The following is a 22405-nucleotide window of genomic DNA, read 5'->3' as shown; positions in this document are numbered from 1 at the left end:
TAGTCCAGCCTTAAGAAAGGACCATGGCTTCTTGCTGCCAACCAGGACCCCAAGGCAGAGCACAGGGAACAGACTCTTGTTGAAGGTGTTGTACACCAGGGTTACTTGACACAAGCTGAAACACAGAAAATTCCAGCTAGATGCAAGGAACACCTTTTTCAATTAGGAAGGTGCTCAAACAGCAGAACAGGCCTTCCAGAAAGGCTGAAGAATCTCCATCTTTAGAGAACAAGGAATCATCAAGGTTGGAAGACATCTTGAAGATCTTCCAGTCCAAGATGCTCAACACTGGACACAATTCTGGGCAACCTGACCATGTGAAACCTACTATGGCTAGGAGGCTGACATTCCCTTCCAACATAAATTATTCCAAAATCAATAACCACTCTAAACCAGATTAACTTCAGCAGAAATTGAGACCCTTTTGTTTTACTTTCTTCACGCTTCCTAAATCCTCTACAACACACTGGGTAGTAGAAGTAAATTCTTCATCTTGTAACAAACTGGATTTCTTCTTTCTGGAGAAAGGAGCTAGCCTGGTTTGATTTTAATTAATCCTGTAAACATGCATGTATCAGTTTAAAAAACAAACAATCTCCCACAGAACATCAACTCCATTACCATAAAAGTTGTCAGAAATGCAAATGGAAATTTCAAAAGCTATGCCACAGTGGAATCCAATCCAAGTCTCCCAAGTACATGTGCATTTTGGTATACTATTAGGCAAACTGGAGGTCAAGTGACAGCATGGGTTTTGGTTTCCTCAGCTGCTGTCTGCAGCCAGCTCCAGAAGTGCAGTTATGCTTTGGCACTGCAGAATTCACGAAGTGCTTCAAAGTGAGTGTACAGGCACCATGAAAAAGGAGTCTGGCACCACAGTCCATCAGGCTGATGGGGGTGTGGTGGTGAGCAAAGTCACAGGAGATGTTTTCTCCAAGTTTTGCTAAATATTAAGAAATGCACCTTGTTTTATTCACATTTTTAGTGGATACAGGGGACTAGTATGAAATGCAAGGAAATCCCAACAGAAGTCATCTTCAACATTATGGACTTGTACCCAATTACATCTGTATTCATTGTCAAATTTCATTAGCTGAAAAAAATTAAGGTGCATAAGTGGAACTCACTTTATTCTTTAAAAAAACTATAGTATAGTTTTCCCAGCTATTTGTGTAATAAAAGCAAATGAAACCATTTGAAATGCTTTTCTGCAAACAGACTTTTTGTGTACAAATAATATGTAATACCAAAAGGACAACAAAGGAGAATCTTTAAAAAAGAAAACCCAAAAATTCAGCTACAATATTACTGCAGTAATATTCAAGACAATTCCAGGCTTGAGTTTTCTACTTCTCAAATAGAATTCAAATCTTTTAAATAATTCAAATTATGCTCAATATTCAAGGACTTGTAGGGTTTTTTTATTTTAATATATATATATGTACACACATACACAGAAATAAATTTAACTGGACATAGGATTATGAAAAAAGGCAGCCCAAAGAAACATCAGTATCTGTATTTAGTGGAATAATCTTTTGGTGATACCACCAAACCTCGACCTTTGCGGGCTCCTCTATAAACAGTTTCTATAATGTCAATCATCTCCTGCTTATCTTCCATTGCCCAGTTGATCTTGTTGTTATTACCTGTACCTAAATCAATCATGATGTGTTTGTTCCTTTAAAGAGGAAGAACAAAAAACCAGGTTAATATGGTATTGTAATTCAGGAAAAAGTCTTCTACCCCACTCCAAATGCTTTGTAGGATCAAAGGAAGCCCTTATAACAGGCTTGCAAAACAAGCATTACTCCTCTCGCTTAAACTGACATTTTACAGCCAATTTTTAAAGCAAGAATAAGGACTCCAAACATGTCCCCAAAATGGTTACTCAAAGTAATTATCCTTCAGCATATTCCTTATTGTTTGTATTTCTTTCCCACTACTGTCTATCTCCAGAGAGACTTCTATGCTTGTCAGTAGAACATTTTGTCTCATCAATGTAGAAACCTTAACTCCAAAAAAACCTTATTACTTTTGATTTATCTTGAAAGCACGACTGGCAAGCTTGACTGCTATGTTACTACAGTATTCTCTACAGGAAGTTTGAAATTTAAAACTAAGAAAAATATATATTAAACCCAGTTTTTACCATCACTAATTTGCACCCTATTATCAAACACTGTTACCAGGCTTATTGGAAAACAAGCCATTTTCCTATAAAATCAGATTACTCTTCTGTAGAGCAATGTAAATATAGGCATCAGTGTGCTATTATGCATTTGGAAATTATCTGCTGAGACACTGTATTTGACAAACAGAAAGTTTAAATGAGTTATATTCCATAACCATTACATACCTGAAGAAAAACATGACAGTACAGGGATCATACAACTCGTACATCTTGTTGAAGTCTGGTACTTCAGTGATGTCCACAAGATAAATAACAGCAAAGTTTTTAACCTAAACAGAAGAAAACAGAAAATACAAAAGCAATATATATTACCAATTAAAAGACATAAACTTTCATTATTGTAACATCTACTTTCCAAATTATTAAGTCATAAAATCAGAATAAACTGCCTTGCTTTTGTTAATCACAACAACCAATTAACATGGAAAATATTTTTCAATATAGCCAAGAAGCTCCTTTCACATCCAGTGTCAACTGGAAAGATACTATGCTAAATCAACATCCAGAGAAACAAATGCCCTTTATATAGAACTGAGAACTCACAGTGACATGCACAGCTCTCAACAAGTAGAATAGTTGCTTTGTGCAAGCCAAGCTGACACATTTTGCCTTTGTCATCAGCTGCTTACAGACTTCAGAAAATTAATGATCTACAATGCCCTGGTGCCTGCCTCCAATCATTTTTCCCCCTCAATAATATCCAATTTGTCTAACAAGACTCATTAAATGAAGAGGAAACTTATAATTTAATTTAAAAACTGGTAGCTTTTTTTGAGAGGTGCAAAGCTAAAACTTAAAAGTATAATTGCTAAAGAAATAAGACCTTGATGAGAAACTATTGTCTGGACAATTTTGGTAAAACTGGCTTTCATTTTGCAGAATTACTCAGTTAGATGCAAAAGAATCCCTCCCCTCTACTGTCACAGTCAATGCCTTCATTCCTGCAAGAAAACCATGTCACATTTTTGTTTCCTAGATGTAGCACACTTGTCATTAAGGGGAATTAACGGAAGTTTACGTTTCTAAACTTAGCTCATAAGTGCACAGTAGAAATGAACACACTCATACACATTACATTCTAAGTCAGAAGTGACCCAAATTGCACAAACATTTAACTGTAAGGTATATTATCAAATGATTTTGCACTACACCAGGAGTGCACAATTGTGCCTCCCCATCCTCAGTAACCTGCTAACAAAATTTTGGTCCCTCCCATTTGACTGCCCAGAATTACCAGCCTGAGGTTAACACAAAGGTCTAACATCTATGACAAATGCACTGTTCATGACAGTACTGCCCTCTTGTTAATTTTGCTATCAAAAGTCTGGAAATGCTATGATGAGTATAATATCTGCCTGATGGAACAATATTTTATTTTAGTTCACAGAGGAGGATTAGTTTGTATGAGAAAAATATGATATATTGTGTATCCTGTACGTAGACATCCTAGCAGGCACTTTACTGAGAAAGTATGGAGATGTTTATTTACCAAAAAACCCTCAGAAACGCAGAGTAAATAAATTTTTATGGACTTCTACTTCAAGACAGTTTCAAAATTATAAAAAATAATCACACTTCAAGAACGTAAGTATTACTAGCAAAGAAAGGAAAATCTATTATAGAGCAAAGCAGCATTTAAAGTTTTTACTGTGCTTTTATGGAGCCAGTTATAGTCCTACGTTCACTCAACATTCTAATGAAAACATCCTGTTTAAGCCATGTTCTAAATCAGGCAGGAGGTAAAGCCTTGTAAACTAAAATAGTCATAATATCAAACCCTCTGAAGGGATCCTTCACACCCATTTCAATTTTACATTAAAGACTTTTAAGAACCTTAATGGGATGTTCAGAGGCAACACAATTTAGCTGAGAAGTAACTGAAGCTACTCCCTGGTGAGCCCTGGCAGACAAAAGACAGTTGTGGGGGTTTTGGTCCTGTTTTTAGAAAACAAACCACCTGAGGAGCCATTTTCATTTTATGCTATCATTACTTCTTCCACCCTGCTGGCATTTTTAGCATCAGCAGCACACCTTCACCACGTGGGGAAATTTCTACAACACGCTCAGCAATTTTGAGAGAGCATACCATCTTTGAACAATTAGTTAATTTGGAACTTGCAAAATTACTTTAAGGTAAACCTAGCATTAATAAAACATTCTTAGGACCTGTTTTGTTCAGTAAAAGATTAGTCCAAGGAGATTTACATGTTGCACTAGAATACTACTCCATAAGCACTCCTAAACCAAAATTTTACTTCGAAGAACTCTGTACTCTAGATAGTACTGGAACAAAAAACATTTTAAAGTTAGCTTGACATTATTATGACATTTAATTTAGTTGAGCTGCTGCAGAAGCAGAAATGCTTGTCACTAGCAGTGATCATCAACAGCCTAAGATTTCATACGACAGAAACAGACTATACAAGTCTTAATTTGTTATATAAATCTTGCTAAAAAAAACCTGGATCACTCAATCACCTTTGCAGAGCACATATGCAAGTCATCACCAGGATCCTAGCATCCAAGACATTTAATTAAATCTTCTTTCTATCTGACCTACTTTTATAGAAGTGAAACTGATGACAGTCACCTGCTGAAAAGCTCATATTAAGTCTGAAGCAGACCTTAAAGCTGGACTCAAATTTGTACTCAAAACTTTAAAAGCAGTTCTATTCTTTACCCCTCACTTTCCTAATTTAAAATTTGGCAAGATCACCACTCCACAAACCAAGTTAGCTTACAAGTACATTGAATGAGGGTGTGCTTCGTTGAGTTTGGACACTGGCTGCCAAGGATAGCAGCAGGAAATAGGAATTCAGGCCTAAGGAGGACTATATAAACACATGGGAGAGGGTGACGCAGAAGAACTGATCACCCTCTCAATGGCCTATATTTAGGGGCTGGGCAATTTAATGTGCCAGGGTGGCCAAGCTTGTCACCAAGAGGCATTTCATTTCAACATGAGACAAGCCTTGCAGAGACTCAGATGTCTCTTTTTGCACAGTATAGACCAGTTTTAGAGCCTGAAGAAGCAGTTTCTGTCTCAGACGCAATATTGGAGCCAAGACAGCAGCAGTACAGAGCAGCATCTGAGCCGGCTTCACACACAGTTGGCTCTAATTCACAAAAAAAGCTTTGATTTAAGCAAAAGCAGTGGAAGTATTTATGGATTCAGACAGCTATCGATGTGCACGGTTTGGTTGACCCCTCTCTGTTGGGATGTGAATCCATTGCTCAGACAGAGCTGTCAGTTGGAAACCTACATCCCTGTACAAAACCAGCTTTGCTACCCTGTCAAGGCAGCAGTTGTTAAGAAGTTTTCTATCTGACTTGAGAGTTGTAACTGAGGATACAGTATGGACACCCTAGAACAAGAATAAAATATACAACTCTAAATATGCAAATCCAACTAAATACAAGCAGTTGCAGTAGTTACTAGGGAGACTACACTGAATTTGTTAATGGAAATCAAAATTTTACTGTAGAGACTATGAAAAAAACCTTGTATTATTTTAGAAATTGAACACATAATAACAGAAGTTTATCCTGAAAGTGCATAACCCCATAACATACACTAAATGCAGTAAATTTGTTGCAGCAAGTGAACTGCTTTCTGAAGAAATACGGAATCAAAACTCTAGTGAGACACCTCCTTCTGGGAAGCAACTCACTCGTGCAACAACTGAAGATAAAAGCATTTTCAGAGACAGATATTAACTATTTCTGACATTCCTGACTTCCCTTATCTGTCTTTGAATTCTAAACTTCCTCTGCCTTACCAGGGTACTGGAGTTGCTGTTCCATGGGGACAGGGTAGAGTAGGAAACCTAAGTCAAACTGCAGCATGGATTCAAAATTGTATGACTTGCTTTCACAGGCTGAGCTTCAGTTTTGCTGGTTTTTCCCCTTCTCCCCAGTGATGGTAGTTTCATAGATCAGTCTAATCAATCCACATGGCTGAACATGCATGTGGAAAACCCAGAAGTACAGTACTGCCTGGCCACTGTTCCTGGCTGTTTAAATACTTCGCAGAACTGTATCTGCCAGAGGACTCCTATGAAATCTTTACACTGAATGGCTCAAGACTATAAAGCAGAGAAATCTATAGGACTTTGAGATTCTGTATCCTGTCTTCATGAAGATTACACACTTTGCTAGTAAACACGAAACACAGATGTAAGAAAAATCATATGCCATGGGACTCATTTGTCCTCTGAAGTTCTCCTCCCTGACTTCTTTCATTAACAATATCCCTCTAAAAAATAAATAAATTCATTCCTACATGAGATTGACACTATGATTAATGCCTAGGATGAATGACAAAAATCGTGGAGTTTCTTGAAATTTCTGTCAGAGGTAAGTAATACTCCTTTTTTTTCAGTTGTTAAGATTTCAGCTGCCTTTGAAAAGCAAACCTTACAGCCCAAACATCTAAGGAAATCTGAAACAAGATCCAAGATTCTATCTTCTCATCTTTCTAACCAGTTTCTAGACAGTGTTTTTTTCTGTTTAGAAGAACAGAACACTACTTTATGGGCAAGAAACAGGAAAAAAATACAGGAACTGAGACTAGCATTTGCAACAAATGAATTGAAGGTAGCTGGATTACTGAACTGAACAGAGCAAGTACAAACTCAGAAGTCTGTACTGACAATATTTATTTGAATTTTTTTCTTGCTAACTATGCTGTAAGTTTAAGTGATAAATTTCTAAGGGAACACAGAAAGACATTGTACTACCAAGAGCAGTGCTTACAGCTAATAATTTTGAAAACTACAGACATCAGTAAATGGATTAACTTTGCTCAGCTTTTCATTACAAACACTAGTAGCTAAAATACCTATGCTTTTTCCATAGCTACCTCTTTCCCCGCCCCACCTTCTTTTCTTCTTTCACTTTTCATGTAACCTTACCAGAAACGCAGAGGCACAACTCGTGTTTGAGGACAAGCCACAGCTATTCACACTTCTGATTATGATTAAATAAATGCACAACATTTGAAAAATCCTCCCTAAACCCACACTGATCCAATACAACAGTTACCTGATTTATATTCAGTCACAGCTAAATAATTTCTTAAACAAGGTGTATTAATTTAGCAAACCAATCCTTGTATTTTAGGGGATAGGTTTTTATGAGTTCCCTTTAAAGAAAATAAAAAAGTGTATTTTTAGAAAAGGTCTTTAAGGCAAAATTTGTGAAACTCAATTCTTGTTTCAATCAATGTTTGATTGAAACCCTGACAAAGCAAAAAAAAAAAATCTGACATCTCACAATTATGATTTGTTTTGACATTCAGTGAAACCTTGCTTCTTTTTCATGTAACACTAGGGGAAAAACCCAGTCAACTCCAAGTGGAGTACATTTCAGTGAAAATAATCTACTTTGTACTTTAATATAGCATTCTAGTTTCTTTTCCCATGAAAACTGAAAAGAAAATCTTGTTCTCCTATCATAAAGTACAGATAAATATTACTGCTACCCAAAAACATGCTGCAGTCTAAAAGAATATTGCAGCAGGGTAACAAATGTAAAATACGGCCACATTGTCTTCAAATGTAGCCTGCAATTACAGCACGTTAACATTCTGTATTATTCTCTAGAATAAATACCTGTACAATTGGAACTTTTACTCACTCTTTAAAACAGCAGAGATCCAAACATGGCTTGTAAGCAAGAGGATGAGGTAAGATCTCCCCCTTTAACTTGCCATTTCTGCAGAGGGAGATTTTTAAATAAGAAGTTACTTTGTTCTTTCTTCCCCCAGTCACCCCTAGCTGCCAGCAGGTCTGCCAAATTGCCAAGCATCCTGCCATAAGTCCATACTAACAGTATCTGAGCATAACACTCCCACCAGGCTGAATACTAAACAACTGTATTAAAACATGTCGCAACTCTTTACTGCATTCTAAAACATCTCAACCCTTGGCTGTGGGTATAGATCTTTAATTGTGGGGATTTTCAAGACATGAGTTATTTTTAAAAAAACTTCAGAAGGCAAAGTAAACCACGAAAACAACTCCATGTTAATCTATGCAGCATGCACAGAATTTTGTATGAAAGCAGTGAAGTTGTGGATGCCCCATTCCTGGCAGTGTTCAAGGCCAGGTTGGATGGGGCCCTGAGCAACCTGGTCTAGTGTAAGACACAGCAGGAGAGTTGGAATGAGATGATCTTTAAGATCCCTTCTAACCCAAACCATTCTATGATAGCTGGCACCTTTTCCTACTCAAGTTAGCGTTTCTGATTCAGATTTTTTTACTTCTTTCTTCATGTGGTTCAGTTAAAGAGCTGTCAATATTCTACATCTACTGCTTTGCTAAACCTTTAGCAAATATATGAAAAGGTAAATTATAGCTGATTGTGTATTCTAATTTTTCCTATCTATGTATCTTTCTTAAGTGACCAGCTGTTTATAATCATTCAGTTTCCATTTGAAAACAGCTGTGGAGTTCGGCTCTTAGAATTTAATTCAGTCCATGCAACTCAGTGGAATGCTACTGGTGTCCATGAATAACATCACTGACAGATTAATACCACTGATAGATTAATCAGAATTATATGAATGACAGATTAATCAACACCATCCAGCACATTTTAGCACCTCACCATTTTTAAGAGCCAAAATGAAAGTATAAATAATATACTTTTATTTTATTTCTATATAACTTCTCAAGTTATTCAGATGGAAACCTGAAGGTACCACACATTTCCACTGTAAAGTGAGAGTGCTGCATTACCTGGAGCCGCAGCAGCCCTACCACCGAGCACTGTATCTGCCTGAATGCCGATGGTCGCTCAATGACGGGTTATTAACGGGCAGCAATCTCGATTTCCGAACATATACGGTGCTCTTTTCACCCCTCAGAACACTGCAAACATCAGGGCACTCTTTAGGAGACACTCGTGAAAGTGAAACCACACAGCCTTCCCGCTGCCTTCTAAAGCTGGGATACCTGTGCAGAATCCCAGTTATAAGCTGCCCCAGGCTCCAAGCAAGCCACGGGGAACACTGAGCTCAGAAGGAGCAGAAAGCGCCCGTTTACCTTCTCGGCGATGCTGTACAGGACTTCATCCATCTTCATGCACGTGGGGTCCCAGTCGTGCCCGAAGCGGATGACCACGACCCGGTCCTCCTCCGACAGGATGGCCTGGTCCACCTGCCACCCATTGTGCAAGTGCGGCAGCATGTACGACATCCTGGCGGCCGGCTGGGGAGCCTGCGGGACGGCAGGGATACCCATGGAGCTGACAGCCTGTCCCCTCCCCGGGCCCTCCCGGGGCGCCGGCGGGCACCGAGCGCCAGCACCGAGCCCCCCCCCCCCCCGCCCCGGGCCCTCCCACCCCGCCCCCCGCCGCGGCCCGTCTATCCCGGCGCGGCCCGTCCCCAGCGCACCCCGCGAGCGTCCTTCCCTCAGAGACACGGAGAGGCAGCAGCGCCGGGACGGGAGGGAAGCGGAAGGGCGGGCACGGGACTGCGCGTGCACTCGCGCGGAGACACGCGCTCTTCCGGCATGGCGGGGGCCCGGGCGGGGCGGAACAGCCGCGTTGCCGACGGGAGGAGACCCCGCCGCCGAACGGGCGAGCACGGGCTGGCCAGGGACACCCGTGTCCCCCGTTGCAGGTGGGAGGTGGAGCCGTGCCGTGGGGATTGGTGATGCCGGCTAGCACGGGGAGGATGAAACAGAGGAGATCAGAGCCCAGATCTCCTACTCTGTGCTGCTGATCACTCTGATTGTTAGTACATTCTCCTGTGCCTCCGTGGGATTTGATCAAGAAGATATGCTCAGAGAAGCTGTGGATGCCCTATTCCTGGTAGAGTTCAAGGCCAGGTTGGACTGGCCTCTGAGCAACCTGGTGTAGCGAAAGGCGTCCCTGCCCATGGCAGAGGAGCTGGGTCCAGATACTCTTTAAGGTCCCTTCCAGCCCAACCATTCTGTGATTCTGTGCTATTGCATCTCCTGGCTGTGGAAGCTTTTCTCAGTGTATTCACCCACAGCAGTGACAATTTTCATGGTCCCAGCCCCGGCCCTGCCGTGGCTGCTGCACTGCCAGCCACTCCCAGACTCGCGGTGGGGTTCCATGAGCTCTCCCATCGCTCCAGCAATCAAAATACCACTACGGGAGCACTCTGGGCAAACGTTCCAGTGGAAGTGGTCAACAGCAAAACCAGCACATTCCAGCACTGGGTTCTACGATCGAGCTGACCATTGGCATAGACCATCCCAGACCAATCTGTTTCCTTAACTCCACAACAGACAACTCATTTGAAAGGTTAGCTTGCAGCAGGCAGGGACAAAAGTATAGTTTCCACTATAAAAATTCCCCTCAAGGTGCAGCTTGGGCTGTGGGGAGCAATGTGATTTGGTGGCAAATAGCTTGGCCCCACAATTGCTGAGCTCACAAAAACTATCCGAGTCCTCGTCTTGCTTTATCGCCTTTTTAGGACGTCCGGGGACGGGAGAAGGAGAAGAAGAGGGAGAGGGAAAGGAGAGACAGTCCGGTGTGGCTGTAGACAAGGGCAGAGGCAGCAGCGGCGGTGATCCCCGTGCCAGAGTTTCCCTGGAAGTCTCCAGTCCCGGAGCGGGCGGTGCCTGGGCAGGGCAGGGTTAAGAGAGCGGGGCTGGGCAGGAGCGGATGTGCCCGGCCCCGAGCAGGAGCCGTGAGCTCCTGACTCTTCCCGCTGCCGCGGGATCGGGCTGTGAAAGGCACGTCGTCAGAAAGAAACCAGCCCTGGTGAGTGCTTTGGCTGTCGCTCAGATATAATAAGTCTTCTTCTTTAGAGAAGTTAGTGGGAGAAATTGATCCTGGATAACGTAGGCTGCTAACTTTAATTGAAAACTGAGTTAGGAAAAATTACGTAGGTTTATTTTGTTATGATTTGTTTAAGTCCAAGGTGATACAGCAGTGCCAGCCAACAAAGCTGCGAATAAGGAGCGAGTCAAGCTCCACAGATGAAATAAGGCAACTTCAATTAGTGCTGAAGTTAATACTTAAACGTATTTGCCCCATTGTCTCAATCTAAATCATATTTTCAAAGTTTTCTCTGCAATGCCAGGACCAGAATTTACTACACTTACCTTATATTAATTATTTGATATAAGGTAAGTGTAGTAAGTTCTGGTCCTGGCGTTGATTATGACTGTTTACCTACATGGAAACATATAGTCTTATGTAAATACAAAAGGAGAAGAGACAACTTTAAAAAAAAGAAAAAAAAGGAACTTAGTGATACTGCAGATGGTACTAGTCCAAAACCAAAATTGTCATATCCTTGACAGGTGTTACATTTAGCACACTGGACAAGACATCTGATAACTGAATAATTATGTTCAGGAGCAAAGCATCAAGTCTGTCAAAACTGATTCCCTTGATGTTTGGTCAGTCAAATTTGGCTTACAAATTTATTCATCCAGTTATTGCTTCTTGTGGACATTGCTGTCACAGAAGTATAATTTACAAACAGAGCTAAATGACGTGTCCATGTAGTGCTGGAAGACAAACAATAAGTACTGAGACCAAGGTTGGTATCTGGAGAGCCCCCTTCCTTCTGTGAGGTTCCTTTAAGTGTTTTTAGTTTCCTGCTATCAGTGTGATTTTTTAAGATTGTATCTGGGGCGAGCAGAAGACCAGTTGTTGGACCAGTGCTGCAGGCAGTGAATGGGTCACACGTGCATCAAACACAGCTGGAATGGTGGCAGGCTCAGCATGCCTACACACACTAAAAGATCCATCAACATGCCACCAGCCTGCTTCTAGTACACCAGCTGGTTTGTTTATAGCTAGAGGCTTCTTCATGGGTCACCTTTCTGCTTCTGAAGTGTAGGAAAGGCTTCCAAAGTGAAAGCAAGTCTGGCTCTGCCCATCATGTATGGTGTATTGTAATGGGGTAGGAGGTAGTGATGAAAGCAAATGGAGTAATACAGTGCTGTCTCACTGGCATCTGCCAGTCACTTGGTCCTGTCTGGTTCCCAGTTTTCCCTGCTTAACAGCAGAAGGTTTAGCTGCCCTCCAGGATTGCCAGATTCTAATCATTTTTGAAGCTGGACAATGTCATCACAATATGATATCAACTCCTCTTTTATTCTATGCATCATTCATTCTGCAACACAAATCTAGTTTATCCTAGTAATGTGTGATACTCTTAAGAAATGCAGACTACACCTGGGGAAATTTGCAGTTCTGACAACTACATGTGGCTGACAACTTCAGCTGGTTAAAAAAAAGATGAGATGAATATAAAAACATGATCTTCCTTTGCAATTTGGTTGTACTGTTCACCCCCTTGCTTTGTTTGCTGTGGTTGAAAACCAGATAGTATTATCAGAGACATTGTGGTGAACTGCAGACCGGTCCTAGCATGGAGGCTCCTTCAAGCCCATGTGCGGCAGCAGACTAGAAACTGAAGCAGAAATGTACATCAAGGCCAGGATAAAACAGCAGTACTGGTGCCAAGATTGTAACCATTTAATAGATGTGGTTGGGATAAGTATGAGTTTGCTCAGGACAAGGGTAAATATGGTTGACAAAAACTTCCAACCTACATTGACACCTTTTTGTCACAGGTTTGAGTTCTGATTACTCACAGGCGGCTTCTGTGAGAGGAGTGAAGCAGCAGGACACAGCTGGCCAGCACTGTGTGCCCAGAGTAAATTAGCATACTGCTGTGGAAAATTGTTCTGATTCAAGTAGCAAAACATCAGGTTTCCTGGACACAAGTCTAGGAGATAGAATGGGATGGAGATCAAAAGTCAGTGGAGCACAGCAAAAAGAATTGTAAGAAATTAGGCACAGCTATTGTTAAGATATGCAGGAAATCTTCAACTACCACTTTTGCCATTAGGAACTCTAGATGTTTGGTTGTGTGTGGAGCCCCTATCTTATTGCAAAGTGCATTTGCAGGAGTGTTGCAGAGAGGACTGGGCTCAAAACTCTCAGGTTCTAGCATGAAGTTCTTGTATTAAAATATACGTCCCGGGGGCCCCCTGGGTTCCCAGTCAGTCTGGGGAGCAATCCTCGGCTGACTGGTCTGCAGGGAGGGGTAGATGGAACCCAGATAACTCCACCAGCAATAGACAAGATGTCTCCGGAGCAGTAAAATCCAAGAGGCTTTATTGCAGGGTGAGAACAGGAACGGGAGGAAAAGGCAGGGGACACAAGCACTCTCGGAGGGAGCTGACTCCAAGAGCCCCGAAAGGAGGCGGGGTTGGGTATATAAGGGAGGAGGAGTAGGAGTGGTTGGGGTACAGAACAACCAATGGGTAACGGGCAAAGGGGAGGAGATAGGATGGGGTGACATACAATAAACCAATTAAGGTACAGGGGAGGAGTGGCATTCCAACAGGGTCCAATGGGGATAACAGAACAAGGGAACTTTCCAGAACCGGGGAGTGTGTTAACCATTGATGGGCAGTTCAACTGGGGCGGGGAGCAAGAGGTGATTGACAATCTTTTCTATGCTGGTGCTGCCTCCCAAGGGAGAGCGGGGACCCCTCCCACAAGTTCTAGCATGAAGGACTGTGTTATCAGTGGTATCTGCTCTAGTGCTCTTCCTCACTGGTTCAGCACAAAGGTGTGCTAAATTTTGCATTATGTAAGTTCAGGTAGAGATCTGAATGTTTGAAGCACTGAAGGCAAGCAGTCTAACAGTTGTCCAAGAGTGGCCCTTCATCATGCAAATTTGTTAGACGTAAACCATCTTTGACAGATGTTTGTCAGACCTATCTGGGCCTCAGTGCCACCCTTCATTGCCTGTGGCTTCACCAACCACAACCAACAGGCAAGAAACTTTGAGTAAATTTCTAGCAGCCTCTATTTCATAGCACTGCTTATAGAAAGGCATTGGTGAGTAAGCTACCAGAAAAGCTACTAGTTTTGTATTAAATCAGTATTGATTCAGGAGTAAAATGAAACTCTGAGAAGAACAGTTTGTAGGACTGGATTTGGATGTAAGAGTGTGGATATTCCTTGGTGTTACAGTCTAAATCAGCGCTTGGTAGAAGTACTTGGAAGCTGTCTGACATACCACACTAGTACCAAGTGACTGTGGATTAAAAGCACTATTGAGTTCCATCTGTTTCCTGATCTATTCATGTGAATTTAAATGATAACTTTTAAAGAAACATCATTGCTCCTTTCAGGGTGTTCTCCTAAACAAAGGAGTATTTCTTCAATTCCACTGTTGCAGGTCATGGCAGAAGGAGAGTTGCCAGCTGTTTTGATCCTGGATATAGGAGGAACTCATGGTGTGCTAGAAGACCTTGCAGCACTTTTGAAGAAACACTTTCACCTTATCACCATGAAGGAATTTCTCGGAAACAAAGAAGAAATGAGAAAAAAAATCAAATCTGTTTTTGTGTTTGAGTGCAGGCTAACTATTGACTGTGAGCTTCTAGAAAGCCTGCCTAATTTAGAAGTAATTGCAAACTCTGGGGTTGGAGTGGATCACTTAGACTTGAAAATGATCTTGAGCTTTGGTGTAAAAGTGACCAACAACCCGCACGTTGTGGTGGACCCAACAGCAGATACAGGAATGGCCTTGATGCTGGCCTCTGCCAGAAGACTAGTGGAAGGTAATGTTTTAAATTTTCTTGGTCCTAGCTACTTCTTTGGCATAACTCACTTTTGCTGTAATAATCTTTCTGAAACAATATTTGGGATGCTTTTACATCCAAAAAAAAAGCATCCAAAAACAATTTTCAGAGGCCTTAAATTTTAGAGGAATCTACTTCTCCTATGTCTCACTTCTTTTTAGGGTGACAAGAGTAAGGTTTTTGTCTAAATTATGCACTTGAAAGTCTTGTGATGTCCTGTTTGGAATAATGTCTGGGGCTTAATTCTTCTCTGGCCGTTCACTGGGTGGGTTGTTTATAGCTGTGAAAACTGAGTACAGAGTGCATCCAAACTGAATGTCACCACTTTCCATTTCCCTTCGAAAGAAGCATTAGGAGCTACAGGAAGATACACAGCATTAGTGGTCACATCTCCAACTCCAGAGCAGTAATTAGTATAAATTATTTTTCCTGCTTCTGTGATGAGTTTGTCTAAACCAGTGGGTTGTATTTCCTGAAGAGTGTCAGCATTGTTTTTGAAATAAATTATAATCATTTTGACAAAGCTGTTATAAGTTGTACCACCAGCATTAGCTTGTGTCCTAAAAGCAGGTTCTTTCCCCTCTTCCTTGCTATTCAATGCCTTTCTAGGGAAGGAAGGTGTCAGTAGAGACTTTAACAAGAAGCCGCCTCTCTCTTCAGAGACTCATGGTGTTCTTGTCACTGCTGCTCACATCCCTGAGCATGAAATAACATCTCTTTCCCAGTGATGTTTTCTCACTATTGCATCTTTCTGAGCCTCAAGTTCTTTGTATAAAAGCTCACAGAGATCCCTGGCTGAGCTGGAATTTGAAACCTTCACCCCTACTCAATTAGTGAGACTGCTTTGGGTTGTGATCCAGGAGAGAAACGGTGAGATTTACCCCAGCTGAAAAGTGAAATCAATGCATGCAGGGTGGTTTCAAAGAAGCTGTTTTTGAACTTCCAAGAAAACACACCAGTTGTGGAAGAATTAATTCCCCAAGGAGTCATTCCTTCCAGCACAGTACCCAGTCAGGATCCCACTGTGTTACTGGCTTCAGGCCTGGGTGCAGGAATTGGCACCATCCAGGCCCTTATATCAAATCAACAAAGGTGTTTTGTAAGGAGTGTTCCAGAGCCCCACTGCTGTGATGGTGATAAACCTTTTCTTTCCCCCAGGCCTACATTTATGGCTGATTTCTACCCATTCAACATGTATTTACACACAGGCTGCCACATTGCTATGTCTCCAGACACAAAATATTTCGCTGTTGACTGGCTGGGAGTGGAAGTAACCAGAGCGACCCTTGGGATCATTGGGATGGGCAGCATTGGATAGATACAAAGTGGCTCAGAGAGCCAGAGCCTTCAACATGAGGATCCTGTACCATAACAGAAACCGGAGCTAAAGGCACCTGGTTTCTGCATTTAATTGTCCAGGGGGCAGTGACAGAAGCCATGGCTCTGTCCCCATTCTTCCTATGCACTTGTGGCAGTTGTAAGCAGTGTGACAAGCACCACTGTGCCACCACTTCCTCACTTGGCTCCCTCTTGCTCCCCTCAGGAAGCAGTTCCCCCTGCACTTGCCCTGTCCTGGTTAGCCACTACCAGTTTGAAACAAGGACTGTGTAAGCATTTGGGAGATGTTATGCAAGCAAACCAGGCCTGGTGCCCTCGTGGTGTCCCCTGTCCTGTCAGACTCTTCTTCAGGCTTCTGGCAGCATCCCTGTTCCTCCCAGCTAGTCTCTTCAGCCTAGCCAGATCACTCATCACTCATCAATGACAAAGGCCTTAATTGCTCATGGATCTGTAGTTCCCTTTCTCTCATACTTCATATTTTTTCAACCACAAGTCCTAACTGGCATGTCAGACAAGGAAAGGCTCCACAGGAATTAGCATAGACACAGGAGAGAAGAGCAGGGTCAGCCTCCTAACCTCATATTGCCTGTGTGCTTGCTGTGCTTTCACACATACATCACTCCACCTGTAGCCTCTTGCTCCCTCTAGCCCACATCCTTTCTGCATCCATTCTACCAACTGTGCCTGTCAATGTCTTATCCTTTACGTTGGTCTCAAGTCTCTCAGTTTCTGTGCTTTCTGGAACTCTCCTAGGGCTGATTGATTGTTAAATTCAGTTAGAAATAGTTGTGTCAATTTGGGGACGTGTGCATTTTTCCTTCAGAAGAAAGGAGGAGGAAGAGGCTGTTGATGCCCATTACTGTGCAAAGATGGAAGACTTGCTATAGCAATCTGACTTTGTTATGTTGGTTGTGAACCTGACTCCTGAGACTCACAAACTGATTGGGAAAAAGGAGCTAGGGCTGATGAAACCCACAGCTACTCTTATAAACATCAGCCGAGGTAAGAGGATCTGAAATCACTGTTTGTGGCTCCACACTTAAGGTCATGTTTTGTCTGATTGTGTTGACATTCCCCTCTCCAACCTCAGTCTGTGATATCCCTCTGTTGTTTGAGTCATGAAGTAGCTGGCAGTCTACAAATGTGTGACTTATATGGATCATATGCTATGTCTTCAAAGGTCCTATGGAAATTAGGGATGCTCAGCAGATGGTTGGTTCTCTTTAGCCTTATTCTAGAGACAGCAGGTTTTAGTGGAAATAACTGAAAGGTTTATCATCAGCGAGGGAGAACAGGGTACGAAATAAAACATTAAGTAACATTTGGAACAGCAGTGTAGAAAGAAAGCCTCACAAGGGATGACAGATCTGTTGGCGCTGAACGAGCATATGAGAGAGATTATCAGTAAACAAAGCAGAGATAAAATAGTGGAAAGTCTGCAGAGATTAAATGATTTGTCTGTAATAATACAGGAAGTGTCAAAATGAGGAAAGGACTGGAACTGGTCTCATCCCAGGAAAAATCTTATGCAGTGGACCATAATCATCCTATAATTAAAGGTTAATAAATAAAATCTTTGGTTTGGTTAATAATTATTAAAAAGGCATTCTAGTTTCTAACAAGATAAAGATCCTCTAGTTTTTCTCACTTGACCCTGGAGACCTTCCCCCCTGTTATAGGTAAAAATGTGTTTATTAAGTCATCAGGATATCAAGATTTAATTTCAATGCAGGTGTAGTTATTGATCAAGATGCATTGGTAGAAGCTCTCCAGAATAAAGTTATTAGAGCAGCAGCTCTGGATGTGACACATCCTGAGCCTCTGCCAAGGTAAAGAAACTTCCTTCCCAGTCTGTTAATCTGAAATGTTTTAAACTGTGTTCAAAGTGTGCTCATAATTTTGCTCTCCACGGGGAGACTCATTGTGTAAGGGCAAAACTTCAGACGGTCTTGCACAATCATAAATAAACAACAAGTTATTCCTCTTTCCCACCTCTGTTGGGTCTTTGCCAGCCTGACTCATGGGCGAGGCAATGAGCAAGATGGATGGAGAAGAAGAAATGTGTAAGCAAGCATCCCACAGCTTTGTGCTCATTCTCTTCTTTGGTCTGAACCATGCCGTTGCTGAGGTTCGGTTCTTCACAACTAGCATGGGATAGCAGCAAAATAAGTTCCATGTGTAACACATTCTATTCTTTCTGTTTCTTCCAGAGATCATCCTTTATTAAACCTGAATAACGTCATCATAACCCCGCACATTGGAACTGCAACAGTCCAAGCCATCCGTATGATGGCAGAAGAAGCAATAGCAAACACGCTGGCTGTTCTTAATGACCAACCTTTTCCAAGTGAAGTGTTTCCCAAATGATGAGTGCCAGATGATGCTATTAAATCTCCTGTATACGGGAAGGCACTATTTCTTACCACTTTTAAACTGCTCATCATGATGCTGCAAAACTCTCAGACTTGATCTGTTCTGTTACTTACAATTCAAAAAAAATAAAGGGAAACTAACAAAAGATATTTGTTTGAAGATTTTTGTTGCGGTTCGTGTTTATTTCATTAAGTTATTGTTAAATGGTTCATTCTGTTATCCCCCCACATTTTCCCCAAGTTGGTTTTTCCCTATGTTGTACCTTCCCTTAAAGCTGTCCCTCAAGCTATTCCCCTCCCTTTGTCTAGTCCCTTCCCTGCCTTTCAAGGCAACCCTGCCCCTTTTTCCTGAATGTTCCCTGCCACTCACCCTCTGGGCCAATCCCTGACTGAAACACCCACTTGGAAATCCCCTAATCTACCATACCCCCATTGACCCATGTGACCTTTTCCTCTCCTCCCCCTATCCTGATTGGTCTGACAGTGATGATGTAATCCCCTCACTCCTCCTCAGAGGATTCCCTATTGGTTAGCTGTTTGTATCCACCCCCTGACTCATATCTGAACAAAACCCCTGGCATACCAGACTGAGGGGCCTTTTTGTCCTGTTCCTTTCACCTGGGATAGATTTTCCCTGTGGAGCCTGAAGTCAAAGAGCCGCCTCCTTCCTCCTTCGACTGGTCCCTGCCATGGCTGTAACAGCATGTACTGTAGAGCTTGCACTTTATGTTTAGCTGTGGGTAAACCCCAGTCCCCAGCTGTTCCCCATTCTTGCTGTGGCTACCAGAGTATATAGAGCTAGCCCGGGTTGTGGTGGGTTTTGGCAGCTGGCGCTCCAATGTGGGGCCTCCCTGAGGCACCCTCGAAGGGTCAGTCGGCTTCCCTCAGGAAGTCGACAAAGATCTTTGGGCTTCTGCTACCTCAGTTGCAGTAGGTCTAGTTTTATTCAGCAGCGCTCCTGGGGAGGGAGATGAGAACCCTTGCGGCACCAGGGATTGTCTCGGGGACTGGGACTGTGTTCACACCACCAACGTCCGGGGAGCAGGTGAGTATCTCCTGGATGGGGAGAAGTGTGTGTTGTTGGGGGGACCCTGCGTATGTGTGTGTGGTGTCCTTCCCCAGGCTGCTCCTGTGCCCTTTTTTTGATTTGTCTGAATTTCCTTTTGGTTCGAGTGCAGGTGGAGTGCTTCAGTAGACAGAATGGGTGCTTGCATGTCTGCTGAACGAAGGGGGATTTATGTCCAAATTGTGGGTGTCTTATGTTCTAGAGGGTGGGAGAAAGCATTTTTTGAGAGGGTTGGTGAAAAAATTAGTGCCTTGGTTGTTTCTTCACTTCCCCCAGGTGTTCCCCCACGATGTGGTCTCCATCCCCTTCTGGGACAGAGTTGGAATGAAATTAACTGATTTGACTAATCAGGGGGACACCACAGCATCCAATTTGCTTCCTTTGTCATGATTCAGACCACTTTAATTGAAAGGGGGGGGGAGTGGAGAAATGACCCCAAAGTTCAGCCCCAGTTACCCCTTCCCTGTCTCCCCGAATTTCTTCCCCTACACTGGGGGGGTTGTGCAGAGCAGTCCACTCTGTGCAAGGTAGCCAGGCATGCCTCAGTCTTCCTGGCTCTCCACAACTCTCTTGGCCCCCTAGCCCTGGCAGCACTGGCCATGCTGTCAGGGACCTTTCCCTAAAACCCCTACCCCAGTTTCTACTCCAAAAGTTGTTTGATTTGTGGTTTCTCCCTATTCCCCTTTCCTACCTCGCTCCTCTGCCCCAAAGGTGTACCCAGATATTCTCTCTATGCCTTGCCCCTCTATCCCACCCAGTGCTCCTCAAAATGGCCCCTAAAGGGCACAAGATGGCGGGGGCCACATGGCAAGACACCCTACTTGTGCTTCTTCTCCCCAGAATCCCTTTCTTTCCACTTTTTCCAATCCCCTCCTCCCCTCATATCCTCCCTTTCCTTTCCCCTTGGACTCCTCCTTTCCCACCCTGACTCCACCTCCGGAAACCCCAGTGAAAGCTCCCGCCCTTTCATGTTGCTGTCCCACCTCTAATCCCTTCCCCAGTAGTTCCCATGCCCCTCCTTCCGGTTCCCACAGTGTCAGGGCTGGGGGGGAGGAGGCTGGAAACTGGAATCCGGAATCAGAAGCGCTTCCCATCATCGCCCCAGTCGCATTCCAGGATAGGGGAAGTGTCCTCCCTGAATGGGAGTCCTTCTCCTACCAAAACAAGAAGGAGCTCTGCAAAGCTCAAAAGGAATTTGATAGGAGAAGTGAATCTTTTAAGGGCTTATTAAAAGCACTTTCTACTCCAATCTCCTTGTCTCTCTTGCTGTGAAAGAGGTGTTTACTTGCCTCTTGTCCTTGGCTGAATATATGCTATGGGAGGGTGCATGGAAAAGGGCATTACGGGCCATGCGTTCAGGGGAATGATACCACACTTGACACCCTCAACAATGTAATTTCTATGGACCATTTTTGTGGCAAGGAACCCAAGCAAGAGATCAAGCGAGGGCATTGAATGAAAAAACCATAAGACTGATAACTAGAGCTGCTGAAAAGGCTTTTAATCGACTTCCTATGCGTAAACCCCAGGCCAGCTATATGTTTATCAAGCAACTCCCCAATGAACTTTCCATAGACTTTGTTGACACACTTTGGGCGCAAATTGAGCGACAGATCAAGGATCCGACACTGCAGCCTACAATCCTGCTAGAGATGGCAAAAGTGAACACTAATGAGGTGTGCCAGAAAATCATACTAGGAATGCCTCTGGATCCTCCACCATCCCTTACAACAGTTGTTGAGGCCTGTACCAGGAAGGCTTCTGTACCAGGAGGCCATAGCCTGACACCTCGACTCTTTCACCACCACTGGCACATTGAGAGCCATTTATGTGCTACTGTTGTGGACAAAAGAGACATGTAGCGAGGGTTTGCCCTGCACCCAACCGTTGCAGGCCGGAACAGTGGGACCTTGGAAGGGGGGGAACACCTAATTAAAAAAAAAAACTAAGGAGGCAGCACAGACCTCCTCCACGTAATGGAAAAATTGGAGCAGGTTTTGAGGGGAGGAGGAGGGAAACCAGATCTGACCTTTCCACTGGACGTGACTCATGCTACGGGACTGACACTTCTTCTGATGAAAAGGAAAATACGATACGGTCTCCTCAATCACTGTTTTTGCTAATCACCTTGAAAGATGTCCTTTTCAGGACCTGACGTTGGACAGTGATTGCCATGGACCTACTGAGTGAAAGATTGATGCTACAGAGATCTGACTGTAATTACTTTGTCATCGGGGACCCAAAGTATGCATCCCCGGAGATTGAGATCTCTCCTATCATTTTACCATCTGATCTGGAGGGACTTACTCTTCTAGCATGCTGCATTCACCTACCCTTCCACCTGGGCAAAGGCCAAGTCGTCACCCAAGCCATTCCCATTGCGTCGGGAGTTCCAGTAGATGATTTTGCACCAGAAGTATATTGGGCAGAAGTGGTAGGTGAAGACAAGTCCATTATCTCTTGCAATATCCATCAGGGTGGTGACACCCTAGGAATGAGGGGCTTGCTTGACACAGGGGCAGATGTGACTGTTATCCCTGAAAGGAGATGGCTGTCACTGGGAATTGCAACACATGGCTGGCAAGATACAGGGCATAGGGGATGCCCAATTGGCTAAAATATCCAAGAATGTAGTGCAAATTGAGAGGCCAGACAGGCAATTGGCTAATATATATGCCCGTTTGTTGCAGATTACAAGGTTCTCCTGTGGGGAAGGGATGTCATGTCGCAGTGGGGAGTTCACATTGAAATCCCAAAAACCCCCCAGGATTTTTGACTGCGGCCACTGTGGAGTGCCCTACCCAGAAGCTGGAAAGGACCAATGACTTACCAGTGTGGGTAG

At 43.2% G+C, this 22405-nt stretch overlaps 1 protein-coding gene and 1 pseudogene across 2 annotated transcripts; one reads left to right on the top strand and one right to left on the bottom strand.

The window, feature by feature from the left end:
- Nucleotides 1–1399: 1399 nt before the first annotated feature.
- On the bottom strand, nt 1400–9666 carry TXNL4A (thioredoxin like 4A). Of its 2 annotated transcripts, XM_053991808.1 has the most exons (4): nt 9591–9666; nt 9241–9414; nt 2360–2463; nt 1400–1681 (listed from the first exon to the last, which is right to left on the bottom strand). In XM_053991808.1, exons 2-4 carry the CDS (start codon nt 9391–9393, stop codon nt 1510–1512), a joined length of 429 nt encoding a protein of 142 aa, XP_053847783.1. In that variant the 5' UTR covers nt 9394–9414; nt 9591–9666; the 3' UTR covers nt 1400–1509. The 2 variants fall into 2 exon arrangements, with proteins under 2 accessions (XP_053847783.1, XP_053847794.1); XM_053991819.1 differs by lacking the exons at nt 9241–9414; nt 9591–9666 and adding an exon at nt 7832–7915.
- Nucleotides 9667–9727: 61 nt separating this feature from the next.
- LOC128815251 (glyoxylate/hydroxypyruvate reductase B-like) lies at nt 9728–18561 on the top strand (annotated as a pseudogene).
- The last annotated feature ends 3844 nt before the right edge of the window (nt 18562–22405 follow it).

Source organism: Vidua macroura, chromosome 1 (genome assembly GCF_024509145.1).
Source record: "Vidua macroura isolate BioBank_ID:100142 chromosome 1, ASM2450914v1, whole genome shotgun sequence".
NCBI classification, from domain to species: Eukaryota; Metazoa; Chordata; class Aves; order Passeriformes; family Viduidae; genus Vidua; species Vidua macroura.
Note: the sequence above shows the minus strand (reverse complement) of the source record. Positions and strands in the feature narration are given on the sequence as shown.